This window comes from Acipenser ruthenus, chromosome 2 (assembly GCF_902713425.1).
Source record: "Acipenser ruthenus chromosome 2, fAciRut3.2 maternal haplotype, whole genome shotgun sequence".
In the NCBI taxonomy this organism is placed as follows: domain Eukaryota; kingdom Metazoa; phylum Chordata; class Actinopteri; order Acipenseriformes; family Acipenseridae; genus Acipenser; species Acipenser ruthenus.
Genome location: NC_081190.1, coordinates 82,755,900 through 82,770,298, shown reverse-complemented (window position 1 = coordinate 82,770,298; position 14,399 = coordinate 82,755,900). Strand labels below are relative to the sequence as shown.

General features: G+C 40.5%; 1 protein-coding gene across 5 annotated transcripts in view; it reads left to right on the top strand.

Moving 5' to 3' along the window:
* marchf1 (membrane-associated ring finger (C3HC4) 1) overlaps positions 1 to 14,399 on the top strand; it is a 136,839-nt gene that overhangs the window by 119,846 nt on the left and 2,594 nt on the right. For all 5 annotated transcript variants that reach the window (XM_034013705.3, XM_034908724.2, XM_059002562.1 and 2 more), the window contains one exon: positions 14,211 to 14,358. In XM_034013705.3, the coding sequence (XP_033869596.2) occupies positions 14,211 to 14,358 (148 nt within the window). The remainder of the gene's footprint in view (positions 1 to 14,210; positions 14,359 to 14,399) is intronic.

Here is a 14,399-nt window from a genome sequence, read left to right as displayed (position 1 = left end):
GACTCTGCAGCTGATGCATAGTTCACACACCCTGGTCTCTGTAAGTCGCCTTGGATAAAGGCGTCTGCTAAATAAACAAATAATAATAAACACTTAGCAGATTATAGTACTCTGAAGTACAGGATTAAATGCAGTAAAATAGGGGGCAGATAAGAGTAATTAAAGCGCATTTAAGGAAGGGTGATATGTGTCCCAGGGGAAAAACAGAGGAGTTCTACAGGTGCTTTCTGAAGAGGTGAGTCTTGAGGAGGCGCTGGAATGTGGTCAGGGACTGGGCAGTCCCGACATCGGTAGGAAGGTCATTCCACCACTGCGGGTCGAGGGTGGAGAAGGAGCGGGCTCTGGAGGCAGGGGAGCATAGAGGAGGTAGAGCCAGTCTTCTAGTGCAGGCGGAGCGGAGAGGTCGAGTGGGGGTGTAGGGAGAGATGAAGGTCTGGAGGTAGCTGGGTGCAGTCTGGTCAAGGCACCTGTAGGCTAGTACAAGAGTCTTGAACTGGATGCGAACGGTGATCGGGAGCCAGTGGAGTGAGCGGAGTAGTGGACTTGCATGGGAGAAGCGAGGCAGAGAGAACACCAGGCGAGCAGCGGAGTTCTGGATGAGCTGGAGCAGACGGTTGGCGGACGCAGGGAGGCCAGCCAGGAGGGAGTTGCAGTAGTCTAGGCGGGAGAATACCAAGGCCTGGACCAGGAGCTGGGTGGCGTAGTTGGTGAGGAAGGGTCGGATTCTTCGGATGTTGCTCAGGAAGAATCGGCAAGTGCGTGCCAGAGTGGAGATGTGCTGGGAATAAGAGAGGCAGGGGTCCAGGGTGACTCCGAGGTTCTTAGCGGAGGAAGAGGGAGAGAGTGTGGTAGATTCCAGAGGAACAGAGATAGAGAGATCAGAGGAGGGGGAGGAGGAGGAGGGAAAGAAAAGGTCATCAGATTTAGAGAGGTTGAGTTTGAGGTGATGCGAGTGCATTCAGGAGGAAATAGCAGACAGACAGGTAGAGATACGGGATGGGATGATGGAGTCAGAGGTGGGGAAGGAGAGGAAAATCTGAGCATCATCAGCATAGAAATGGTATGAGAAACCATAGGATGCGATGAGGGGGCCCAGGGAGCAGGTGTAGAGAGAGAACAGGAGAGGACCCAAGACTGACCCTTGGGGGACTCCTGTTGAGAGAGGGTCAGGTGTGGAGGTTGCTCCACGCCAGGTCACCTGGTAAGTGTGGTTGGAGAGGTAGGAGGAGAACCAGGCCAGAGCAGTGCCAGATATTCCCAGGTCAGCGAGAGAGGATAGTAGAATAGAGTGATCGACAGTGTCAAAGGCAGAATTAGGACAGAGGAGAGAGGGGCAGCTCGGGCAGAGTTTAGTGAGTTGGTGACAGACAGGAGGGCGGTTTCAGTGGAGTGAGCAGCACGGAAGCCAGATTGGAGAGGGTCGAGCAGAGAGTGGTTGGACAGGAAAGCAGAGAGCTGGCGGTGTACAGTCCGTTCGAGGGTTTTGGAGAGGAAGGGTAGGAGGGAGACAGGACGGTAGCTCTGGAGGGTAGGTTTTTTGAGGAGGGGAGTGATAGAGGCTTGTTTGAAGGCAGAGAGAAAGAGACCAGAAAGTAGAGAGGTGTTGAGAAAGGAGGAGATGAAGGGAAGTAGAGCAGGAGCAGCAGCTTAAAAGAGGTGAGTGGAGAGGGGGTCCAGGGCACACGTGGTGGGTTTGTGACCCTGGAGCAAGGAGGAGAGGTCAGAGTCTGAGAGGGGCGAGAAGGTGGAGAAGGAGGGTGAGTTAGTAGGGGATGCAGTGGGTGTAGGGGTTGGAGCAGGAGAGGGTGCGGGGAGGGAAAGGTGTTAAAGAGTTTGCGGATATCTGAGATTTTAGAAGAGAAGAAGGAGGCAAAGTCATCAGAGGAGATAGAGGAGGGAGGAGGAGGGGAGGAGGGTTTAGGAGGGAGGAGAAGGTAGAGAATAATATACATAGGTTGTTAGTGGAGGCTTGGATTACAGATTGGAAATAAGTACATTTAGCAGAGGAGAGAGTAGAGGAGAAGGAGGAGAGGAGAGTGCGGTAAAGGGCTAAGGCAGCAGGGAGTTTGGTTCTCTTCCATTTCTTTTCAGCAGATCTCAGTGTGATTCTTGCTGAGCAGAGCGCAGAGGAGAGCCAGGGTTGGGGAGGGGAGGGGCGGGCAGGTTGGGAGGTGAGGGGACAGAGGGAGTCGAGGGAGGAGGTGAGGGAGGAGAAGAGGGTGGAGGTAGCAGAGTCTATGGAGACTTGTGAGAAGGAGTCAATAGGAGGGAGATGAGAGAGAGCAGTGGAGGCAAGGACAGAGAGTGGAGGTTACGGCGAGAGGTGACAGTGGGGGTAGGAGGAGCAGGAAGAGAGGGGAGAGACAGAGAAAAGGAGATGAAATAGTGATCAGAGAGGTCCAGGGGGGTGACAGAGAGGGTGGAGGGGCAGCAGGCCCTGGAGAAGGTGAGGTCCAGTTGATGGCCAGCTTTGTGGGTAGGAGGGGATGGAGACAGACAGAAGTCGAAGGAGTGACGGAGAGGGAGGAATCCGGCAGAGTGGCTGGGGTTGGAGAGTAGATAGTCGAGTTCATCTAGAAAGTGAGCGAGAGGCCCAGGGGGACGGTACAGTACAATTAGCAGGAGTTGACAGGGATAGGTTAGTTGGACTGCATGAAATTCAAAGGTATTAACAGAGAGTGAGGAGAGGTCGGAGGGGACAGAAAAGAGTAAGGAGGGAGAGAGGAGAAGACCAGTCCCACCTACCCATCCAGTGAGACGCAGAGTATGGGACAGGATGTAGAGAGAGGACAGGGATGCAATCACCCATCTCGAGATTTCTCAATAAGCATAGCCGAGAGGAGACTGGGAATTCTGTTCCGGTACACAGTGAAATTACCTCAATCACTCTTTCCCAAAAGCTCCACATCATATGAAGGAAAGATCCTTTTTCTGTCTGGCTTCGTCCACATAGTTCATATATCTCAGGGTGCATCTTATGTAGCTGAGACAGAGTATAATAAACCCTATGTATTATTTTAAATTGCAAAAGTTTATGCCTTGTATTATAAGAGCAATATTGAGCATTTTTGCAAATAAGAGACCAGTCTTCCAGGCTAATTTCTTCCTGTACATCCTCCTCCCACTGTCTACGGAGATGGTGAGTACTGTCTCAGCCAACACTGAGTACAGTGTATAAATAAGTTTAGATGAGCTCCCTGACTCTTTAAATACCTTCTCTAAGCTTGAGGCTTCAGGTCTATCCAAAGATTTCTGAACTGTGTTAATAAAGTGCCTTATTTGTAAGAATATGTAAAAGTGAGTTTTAGGGCTATCAAAATCTTTAAAAGAGGAAAGTGATCCTTGCTGAAATAAGTGTCTGAATTCCTGTATACTCCTGTCAGACCAAGACCTAAAGGTACCATCATTAAATATCAATGGAAAAGATGGGTTCTTCCAAATAAGCGCAAAAGGTGAAAGGGAACATTTCCATTTCATGTATTTGTGTGCTACCTCCCAAATTCAAACTGAATTAAGTATAATTGGATTGTCAGTTATTTTTTATTTTTTTAACACACTTAACCTCAAAATAAGGCAGGTACATCAAATTGTAGGGTGAAATGCCAGAGGCTTCAATCTTTACCCAAGAGGCTAGACAGTTACCAGACCATTCATGGATAGGTCTGAGTTGTGCTGCCCAATAATATAGCCTAATATCAGGTAGGCCTAGACCCCCTAATTTATAAGGTAAATTAAGAACAGTAGTTCTGACTCTGGGAGTCCTACCCTCCCACACAAAACGTGAAAACAGACTTTGCATCTTTGTGAAAACAACAAGAGGGAGTGGGATTGGCAGAGCCTGAAAGAGGTAGTTCAATCTTGGTAATAGATTCATTTTAACAATATTAACCCTGCCCATCAAAGAGATGGGCAGTGTCATCCACCTGTGGATGTCATACTCCATGGTGTTGATTATTGTTGAGTAATTAATCTTATAAGTATCCACTAATTTACGGGAAACAAACACACCAAGATATTTAATGTGTGAAGATGACCATTGGTGAGGAACTCGATTTTTACCTGGAGAATAGTGATGGTTACTGCTTCTGTAAAAAAATCTCAATCTATCTACATCATAGTAATCTACCAACCACCCAGACCAAATTCTCTTTTTCTCTTTGAATTTGCTGAATTATTATCTACAATGACTGTTAAGCATGATAGAATTTTAATAGTGGGTGATTTTAATATACATAGTGATGCGGCTCTAGATCCCTTTGCTAGGACTTTTAGGTCACTGATAGATTCATTTGGGTTTTCCCAACATGTTACTGGTCCTACCCATATGCATGGTCATACTTTAGATTTAATTCTCACTTGTGGTTTAAATATTCAGAATCTAATAATTACAGATCTTGCACAATCTGACCACTCAGCCATTCTTTTTGAATTATCAATACCTAGCTCTATTAAAAAATAAGTGCGTTTTTTTGAAGTTAACTCACAAATTACTGATTTATTTCTGTAAGCACTGCTTACTCAAGCGCCCATCCAGGCAGAATCAGTGGATATGCTGGTGGATTACTATAATACCACTTTGAGCACTATTTTTGATACTATAGTGCCTATTAAAAACAAAATAATTACTGTTACAAGATGTTCTCCATGGTTGAATGAAATTACACGTACACTTAAACGTACATGCAGAAAACAAGAACGTAAATAGAAAGATAACAAACTGCAAGTCTTCCTTCTCGCTTGGAAAGATAATATTCTGAAATACAAGGCAGCCTTGTCTTAAGCAAGATCATCTAATTACTCAAACCTAATAGAAACAAACAAAGAAAATCCCTGTTTTCTATTCAAAACAATAGAAATACTAACTAATCAACAGAAAGAACTGACTCTGGGTACACTACCTTCAGCTAGCAACGATGATTTTATTAACCATTTCAACAATCAGATTTCTAATACTACTGACAACTTAAACAGGCCGGTCAGCAATAAAGACACACTGATTTGCCTGGGTCCTGCTTTATCAAACCACACCTTTGATTCTTTCGTTTTAATCAATCAACCAGGTCTTACTGACCTAAAACCGCCACATGTGATTTAGACCCCATTCCTACTAAATTGCTCAAAGATATTTTTTTCTAAAATAAATAACACCGTCTTAAATATAATTAATAGCTCTCTCTCATCTGACACTGTTCCTGAGTCTTTCAAGGTTGCTGTAGTACGACCATTGCTTAAAAAAACCTACCCTTGATCCACAATTTTAGGCCTATTTCAAATCTCCCCTTTCTATCTAAAGTCTTAGAGAAAGTGGTACGTAACCAATTAAATTCCTTTTTAGCAGCACATGACATATGTGAGAAATTCCAGTCGGAATTTACACTTTTCTCTGCAGAACGTGCAGTCTCAATTTATGGGCAAGTCAACTGCAGGGGGATGCTGCATGCTTGCTTTTAACAAATGACAGCACTATGTTTTAGTAAGGAAGCAAGTACCACTATTTTTAGGCTTTATAGTGTTCTGAAATATTGTCTACTTAGGTTTATTTAATGTTTAAACAGGTCAACGAAATGTCTGCGAAATCCTAATTTTATTCCGCAACATACCCATGAAAAATACATACATTTACTGTGATTTAAGTAGACCCCTAGTTATGATGCATGGATATAAAATACCACCTTCTTGGAGAACTGGGCAGTTTGTGCATGTTTTTTCCTAGCCCAACAGTGGAATGGTTCCAGTGTTGTATGGAATCTATGAAGAACTGGTAAGAACCTCTGTTATCAGTTACAAATGGTATGCCATCAACAGTGGCGGACTGGTCTACCGGAACACCGGGCATATGCCCGGTGGGCACCCCTCCCCCACCCCAGAGGGGGCCCTCAGCAACAATGAAGGGCCTGCAAAATCTTTGTGTTAAATTATACCTCAGATCAAAGAATTTGAAGCCGGAAGATCAGCACAGTAATATAGACCCAGACACGCACCAACTGAGGAGAGTGTGTTAGGGGAGGGGCTTGAAAAAAAAAAAAAGAAACAGAAGCGCGTAATAAGCACAGTTGAGGCGAATACATTGGAATGATGAATTTAATTTCCAGAGAAATAAAAAAAATAATAATAATTTAAATGACTGAAAGAAAGCCAAAATCTGAAAACGAAACTAAAAAGACTGCAGATTTCGGCAGAAGGAAGCAAAGCTATAAACAGCATCTTTTCAGCCATTAAAACTATTTCTGCATCAGACAACAGTAACAAACAGAATGTCATTGTTGGGCAAATTTCACAAGAAGACAACATCGCTCTTGAGGTGGATGTGGTGAGTCTTATTTTACAAGATTTTAGTTTCAAAGTCTTTTTTTTATCACTGTTATTCCCAAATGTATGGCTCCTATTTTTTCTCATTAGAAAGTGGCATGATATGATCTACACACCCACGTATAGTGGTGAATTACAACGTGACCCAGTTATTATAGTTCTTCAAAGCTATAATTAGTTGTTCATGATGACTGTTGTATTACAATATTTTTGGCCCCTCATTTGCACCCTGTTTTTGCGATTTTCTACAGGAATGCCCAGAATTACATATTTATTTAAGGCTAAAGCGCAAATAAGAACTGCGGCTGCAAAGCATTCGTTAAAACGATGCTAACTGTGTTGCGGTTGTTTAGACTTCCGACTGGTTTGCATGTAGTTTGCAATGATTGCATAGGCCTACATCTACCCCAAAGTCGTGAATTTTCCAGAGCGCTAATCATAATACAAAAAATATAACATGAGCAGTGTGTCACAAAATAATTACCATTCAGGCGAGAATAATTAGTATTCAGACGAGTTTTGCTTTTAGCTTTTTAATTGTAAATTGTATTTATTTTCAATTTTAGGAAACCTCAAACATTCATAATAATGATGCTGATCACATTGAGCCAGTATTATTATTTGTTTATTTAGCAGACGCCTTTACCCAAGGCGACTTAGAGAGACTAGGGTGTGTGAACTATGCATCAGCTGCAGAGTCACTTACAATTACGTCTCACCCGAAAGACGGAGCACAAGGAGGTTAAGTGACTTGCTAAGGGTCACACAATGTGTCAGTGGCTGAGGTGGGATTTGAACCAGGGATCTCCTGGTTACAAGCCCATTTCTTTAACCACTGGACCACACAGCCTCCTACAAGAACCTAAAGACGTAGAGTTCTTTGAACATGTGCTGGAAGGTATCAGTCTTTTTGTGAAGCCATCCAAACCTGAACTACAACATGAGTTATTTTCAAAACACAGCCAGAAGACGGCATTCCATTTGATTGTGCTGTTTAGAAACGGGAATTCCTAGATGGAAGAAGAGTTGCAAGAAAATGGTTGTCTTATTCACATCAAGAAGAAAAAATATTGTGCAACATATGTTTATTTTACAGTGATGGACACTGCAAATCTTCATTTGTTTATGGCTGCAATGACTGGCGACACATACACCAGAGGGTATCAGTGCATGAGTCGTCAAATCTTCATGAAAAAAATGTTGAGGCATTTATGATGTCTAAGCGTGGGTGCAATATGTTGTCCCACGTGAACACTTCCATGCTAGATAAGCGAAAAAGGGATGTTTCTGACAGACGAGCTGTGATGTACCGGATTATTGCTGTTGTGAAGTTACTTGGTAAACAGAACCTTGCATTTCGAGGGCACAGGGGAGATGCAGCATATGATTTAGATAACAGTGAAATAAATCCTGGAAACTTCTTAGAAACTGTCAAGCTGTTGTCCAAGTATGATGCCCCACTGGCAAAGCACCTGAATACAGTTGTTGCAAAGTCTAAAGAGCACAAAAATTCTGGAAGCAGAGGTAGAGGTAGCCTTTTCACCACGATGAGCAAATCTGTTAATAAATTGATATATACAATCAAAGATATGTTACAAGAGGCTATTTCAGATGAAATCAAAGAAGCAAATATCTTTTCTGTACAGTTAGATACAACCCAGGACATCTGCACTGTTGACCAGTGTGCAGTTATTAGATACATACTAAATGGAGAGGTAAAAGAGAGACTGCTTGCAGTAGTACCCTCTCACAGCGGTACAGGGCAAAGGCTGTTTGATGTTGTAAAGGACATATTTGACAAGTTAGGCATAGCCATCAGGCACTGCATTTCAGACATCACAGATGGAGCTGCAGCTTGCCATGGAGGGTATAATGGCTTTCAAGCAAAACTATCACAGGCAGCTACCACACATGTCCATGTCTGGTGCTATGCACATGTGCTCAACTTGGTTGTTCTAAATGCAACCAAAGCATGCATTGAAGCTGTATCTCTTTTCAATTTGCTTCAGAAGGTTGCTACTTTCTTCAAAGCAACCTACAAGAGAATGAACATATGGACATCTGAGCTTGAAAAGAAAGTTGGGCAAGAAAAATTAAAGAAATTGAAACTCACTGGAGCTACACGCTGGACTGGAATGTCAACTGCTCTTACAAGTATATTTGGTGTAAAATCTTCTTCGTCTGCATTATTGGTGAATTTGATTACCTGTCTTGCAATCTTGGTATACTCAAAGTCACATGATGCAGCCACCAGAACTGAGGCAAAATCCATGTTAGATGCCTTCCTGAAGTATGAAACCATTCTCACTGCATTCATTTTTCAGGACATCTTTAGTGAGATCATGCCCATCTCAGAGTACTTGCAGACATCCAGCCTTGATCTTGTTCAGGCCTGGAGACAGATTGAAGAAACATCAAACACATTGAAAAAGCAAAGAGACAACTTTTATGACCTTGTAATGCGTGTAAATCAGTTTGTCTGTGACACAAACATGAAATTTGAGAGTACAAACTGGCACAGCATTCTTGATGTTGAAGAGCATAATGAAATCCTTGTAACTACTGAACTGCCAGAGTGCTGCAAAAGGAAGAAAAAATCCATGCCTTATGAATGTACTTCAGATGAAGGTGCAACACATAATTCGGAGGATAGATACAGAATTCAGACTTTTGTAGTGATGTATGACTTTGTTACTCATAGCATTAACAGAAGCGTTTCTCCACATGGACAACTGTATGCTGACTTGCAGTGCTTTGATCCAAAGAGCTTTGCATACATCTCTAGAAAGGGCTTACCAGAGGGAGCTCTTGATCACATTGTACAACTTATGCCTGGTGTGGATGCAGCACAGTTGAAATCAGAGCTGACCCACTTTGCTGGAAATTATGACAAAATGCAGAGAAGCTTAAATGATCATTTAAGTTACAGAAGAACAGATTATGAATGAAGATGAAGAAGACTCCTAATCTCTAATATCAGAAGAAATTACCAAGAAAGTCACTTCAGAACCCTTTTGCAGAACATACAAGAGATGTAAAAAGTGTCTGACGTGTGCATTCAAATTACTTGAATCCATTAACACTTCCTGGTTCCTATGGTCCAACATGTTATATTCATACCTGGAAAAAGTTTCAACAACTACAGTATTTCAACAAATACTGGTTGTTTTGATGGTAGAGGGCAGAGCTGAATTAATTTATTGATTATTGCTTAATTTATTATGAAAAATATCCCTAAATGGCAAGTTTTTTTTACGAATATGTATTTACTCTATACAGTAAGCATACTTCTGGGGTTTCTGAAGTACTTTATAAGTACACCTACTTACAAAGTACCTAATATAATAAAGTACTAAAAAGTCAGAAATGTGCTAAATGCTTGCTAAAACTAACCAAAATACAGCACAAATGCACTGATAACTTTACTAATTGCTGGTGCATTTGAAATATTACGCTAATGGTGTGATTAAACAGTCTTAAAAATATTAATTGTTTACTGCCATATTAATGATGAGTCTGATTATTTGGAAATGTGCTGGGACACTAGTCTAAGGAGCCTATCTGATCAACCTATACCAAACCTGAATAAGCAATAGCTTAATTTTATTAAAGCCTTTTGTATACCTCTACATTTAGATCAACATACAGTTTGGCTATTGACTTCATGGACATGTAAAGTTAGCATATGGTCCTGTAGAAACAATTGATTCATTTGTTATTTGAAATATTATTTAAGTTGACTAATTCCAATTAAAATATTATTTAAGTTCAGCAAGATCGATGATTTACTATAAACACTCACACCAGACACATGGAAAGTTTCATTAATAGCAGCAGTTTATTGAATACAGAAATTTTAAAGAACATAAATCTCAAAAGTCAGAAATCATTCTTAAGTGTGTGTTATGCATCAAAGACAATTACTAGCATAATGTATCTCAATAATAGCAACTTTACTTTAAAAGCTCTTCATATACATGAGGTAATCTAACTTAGTTACTTATCAAGGTTCATTAAAAGTTACTTTTCACAAACTATGCAACTCTAACAAATTATTCAATTGGCTTTCAATGTAACTGTATTTAATGTAATTAGGTTTCATGTGGAGAATGTAGCATAGTTTATACGCAACAGCCCTAGGGCAACACTGACTCAATAGCTGCCTGGTTGAAGAACTTGATCCGCTAAATTGTCCTATGAAGTACAAACCACGATGATTCTTCACTCTACAACGGGATTAACAACACATTCCTTATGCGTTGTCCTCTTCTTTAATTCTTCAACCACAAGTGTGGCCTAACTCTCCCTTGTGGTCCAGTAGACTTAGACATGTTCTTCTGAACAGTCCATTTTAATACACAGTAGTGCATCTCTTTCACCCTAGCACGCAGTCGCTCGGCTTCTCTCCCCCAAGGTCCTTTGTCTCTCAAGCTGTGACCACTTCTACCTCATATAGCATCTGCAGCAGTGGTTGGCTTTGTGGTTTCCTTCAGTCAAGGAGTGGCACCCTTGGGCTTTCAGAGTTTGTGAGCAACATGCTACTTTTTAACTGAGTTTAAATACTTTTCTTTGAGCTGAATTCTGTGTTGCACTTTCCATATAAAGTAATCATTCCGGTCATTCGATCCTTAGCTTTTATAATATAAACTGATTTTCCTAGATATAGTGTGTTCATGTGAAAGTCCTTATCTGTGTTTACCAAAAAGGAGAAGTAATTACTCTTGTCGTTAGCCATTGCACAGTTGTCGTTACTGCTGCCAGATAGGCACATGCTGAGGGACTTATTTGTGTCAATCCTTTTACTATCAACCCATGTGTTTCAGTATAGTCTTGGAGAAAAGCCCAAAGGGGGAGATCTGGTATGATACAAACCCTTCAACACTTGCATCCCTGTGCTACATGGCTTCCAGTACACACACTGTCATGTTCATCCCAAGATGATGGATAAGAGTGGATAGTTTAACCTGTGCTGCTTGCACTTTGCAGCTGTGTATCAGGGAAGGTCATTCTGGAGACAACATGATGAATGTGATGACCTTCTTTAGAGAAAAGCAGTGCGAATCACAGGCTCTTTTCTTATATGCTTTTTATAGGGCTGCATTCTGGTACTGACACCGTACACGCTATGGGAAACGCAGTGATGTACACAAAATAGATAAAGACCATCTGGATGGATTCCTTTTTATATACAATTGTATTCTATGATACTCTAGGTCAAATTCAAGTCTATATCGTCCCAGAAAAATGAACCCTTTCGTGGTAAGAGTTTTATAAAGCTGTCTCTACCGCAGTGCCAAATCCTCATATTTCAGAGACCATTTGTGGTTTTACTTTGTAGGGTTATATTAAAGCTGTATGCTAAATGTGGAGGCTGTGTGGTCCAGTGGTTAAAGAAAAGGGCTTGTAACCAGGAGGTCCCCAGTTTAAATCCCACCTCAGCCACTGACTCATTGTGTGGCCCTGAGCAAGTCACTTAACCTCCTTGTGCTCCGTCTTTCGGGTGAGATGTAATTGTAAGTGACTCTGCAGCTGATGCATAGTTCACACACCCCAGTTTCTGTAAGTCGCCTTCGATAAAGGCATCTGCTAAATAAACAAATAAATGTGTTGGTAACCATGATATTGACCTCCTAAGCTTGATAGGTCATGTGACTTATATTTCTGGTGTAAAGAGACAAAACACTCTTAATATTTGTTACACCGCTATATTTTGTGATTGTCTCTATCAAGTACCATTTCACTGCCACATTATTTTACACACTGACTTAATCAAGTATACAGATCTTCATTTTCATATCTACCTTTTCTCTTTATATTAACAAACTGACCATTCGGAGATGATATTCTCCTTACATTGTTCCCATGGGGATGCTTTGGTTTTTACCACAACATTCTAGTAATTGTTTTTAGTGCATCATTGTGTTCCCTTTGATAAGCAACAACACTTGTGGATATAGCCCAAGCAATTTTATGCCAGCACCGTAGTTTCCGCAAAGGTAACATCAGGTAATCCCAAATAAGGGATAATCAGGGTCTGCGAAACCAGCAGCAAGTGTATCAGTTATTATATTTTACAAAATGTATGCTGCAGGATATGTATGTAATTGGTCACTTAAGAGGTAAGAGTAAATTTAGAGTAGATTTAAAATGGGTAAGAAGGCCCTAAGATAATATTAGCCTAACATACTAAAACTATAATAATAAGTACTAGTTTTATTAACATGTTTGGTCCATATATACATGTAGATGTAGTAACTATAATATCCTCCACATCAGGAATTGCTAAAATATAGCTATCTTTAATATCTGTCTTTTTAACAAGAATTAAATAAACACAAATGATAGATGAAGTAGTAAGCATAACTGCAGATAGATGGCAGCAAAGTACATAGTGGATAAAGCAAATAAAGTAAGTGAACTTATCTAGCATTTGCCAGGAATATTATTATTATTATTTGTTTATTTATCATTATTATTTGTTTATTTACCTTTATCCAAGGCGACTTACAGAGACTAGGGTGTGTGAACTATGCATCAGCTGCAGAGTCACTTACAATTACGTCTCACCCGAAAGACGGAGCACAAGGAGATTAAGTGACTTGCTCAGGGTCACACAATGAGTCAGTGGCTGAGGTGGGATTTGAACCGGGGACCTCCTGGTTACAAGCCCTTTTCTTAAAATGACCAGCAAAAAATGACCCACGGCATTTGTTAAAAATGGCACTTTTCACTTCAGTTACCGGTAATAGTAAATATGTCATATGCGTTTTAATAAAACTACAATATGTTTTATGCAGTTATACCAAATTCGGTATTCCATTTTGTAAATGTTTAATTGAATCTCGTTACACCGATAAAAATGGAAGTTAATATGTTGTAGCCTTTACAGAAAATACCTAAATATACTGTACGAATGGGATACTATTGGAATATCAGTATTTTCCCTGAAAAAAAACAAAACATAAATAAACCTGCAATGGAAACACAATGATATGGAAATAATATTGTGCTTGGCAGCTCACTTACACTAATATGGTAACAAAGTATTGTATTGGGTTGTCATTGTGGCACAAGAACATTGTTTATTCCTTTTTTTTTACCAAAATAATTACTTTTCTGTTTTCACCCCACTTCAATAAAAACAGACTTTTCCTACAGTACATAAGCAAAAAAGAAAACTGATGTTAAAAAAAGAGTGGTTACATATTAGACAATAGGTCTGTAACGGGGTACACCCCACCCCTGTGTGTATTATATTATTTGTTGTATTATTATTTAAAATGTATTGTTTAGATGTGTAAAAACATGTTATTTTTATTGTTAGTTGTTTTGCAGCATGGATGGGGTTAAACTTCCCCATCCATGCTAAACTCGTGCAGAATGTGACCATCTCCAGATTGATTGATTAATTTATTACTAATTTGGAGACGGTCACATGTCCCACAGCTTTGGCTGATCGAGGAGAGTGTGTTCAGAGGAGGAACGTTAACAGTGGATCTGGACCAGCACAATACTTGTTTATACAGTGTTTTGTTTTGTCTGTCTATTCTGGCCAATGTGCCTTTTGTTTTATAAAGTGTTGTTTTGTTCAAACCTTTTATTTTGTTTATTTATGATTTAAATGTGTGCAAGCAGCACTTTCATACCCTGTAGTACTGACTGCGTGTCCATCTTCTTCCAGGTTCACCAGCCAGCCTGTTCACAAGGTCATAATAGAAGTTTGTTCATACTAGATATAGCAACTACGTAGCTGCCTCACCTGCTGTGTCAATGCTTGTAACAAGGACTACAGTACATGACTTAATCAGATTGTCAATTAATACAATGGCACCTGTACTAAGAACATATAGGTATGGATGTATTTCAAGGAAGATAATATAATATTGGGTTTGTCATTGCAGTGGGAGAAACTTCAGATGACATCAAGTGAGAAAAGAAAGATTCTGTGTTCAGTCACATTCCACATCATTGCCATTTCTTGTGTCGTCTGGTCCCTTTATGTGCTGATTGATCGAACAGCTGAAGAAATCAAGCAAGGGAAGGACAATGGTAAGAGCTCTACAGTAAAGGGTTTCTGAATCTGGCTTCAG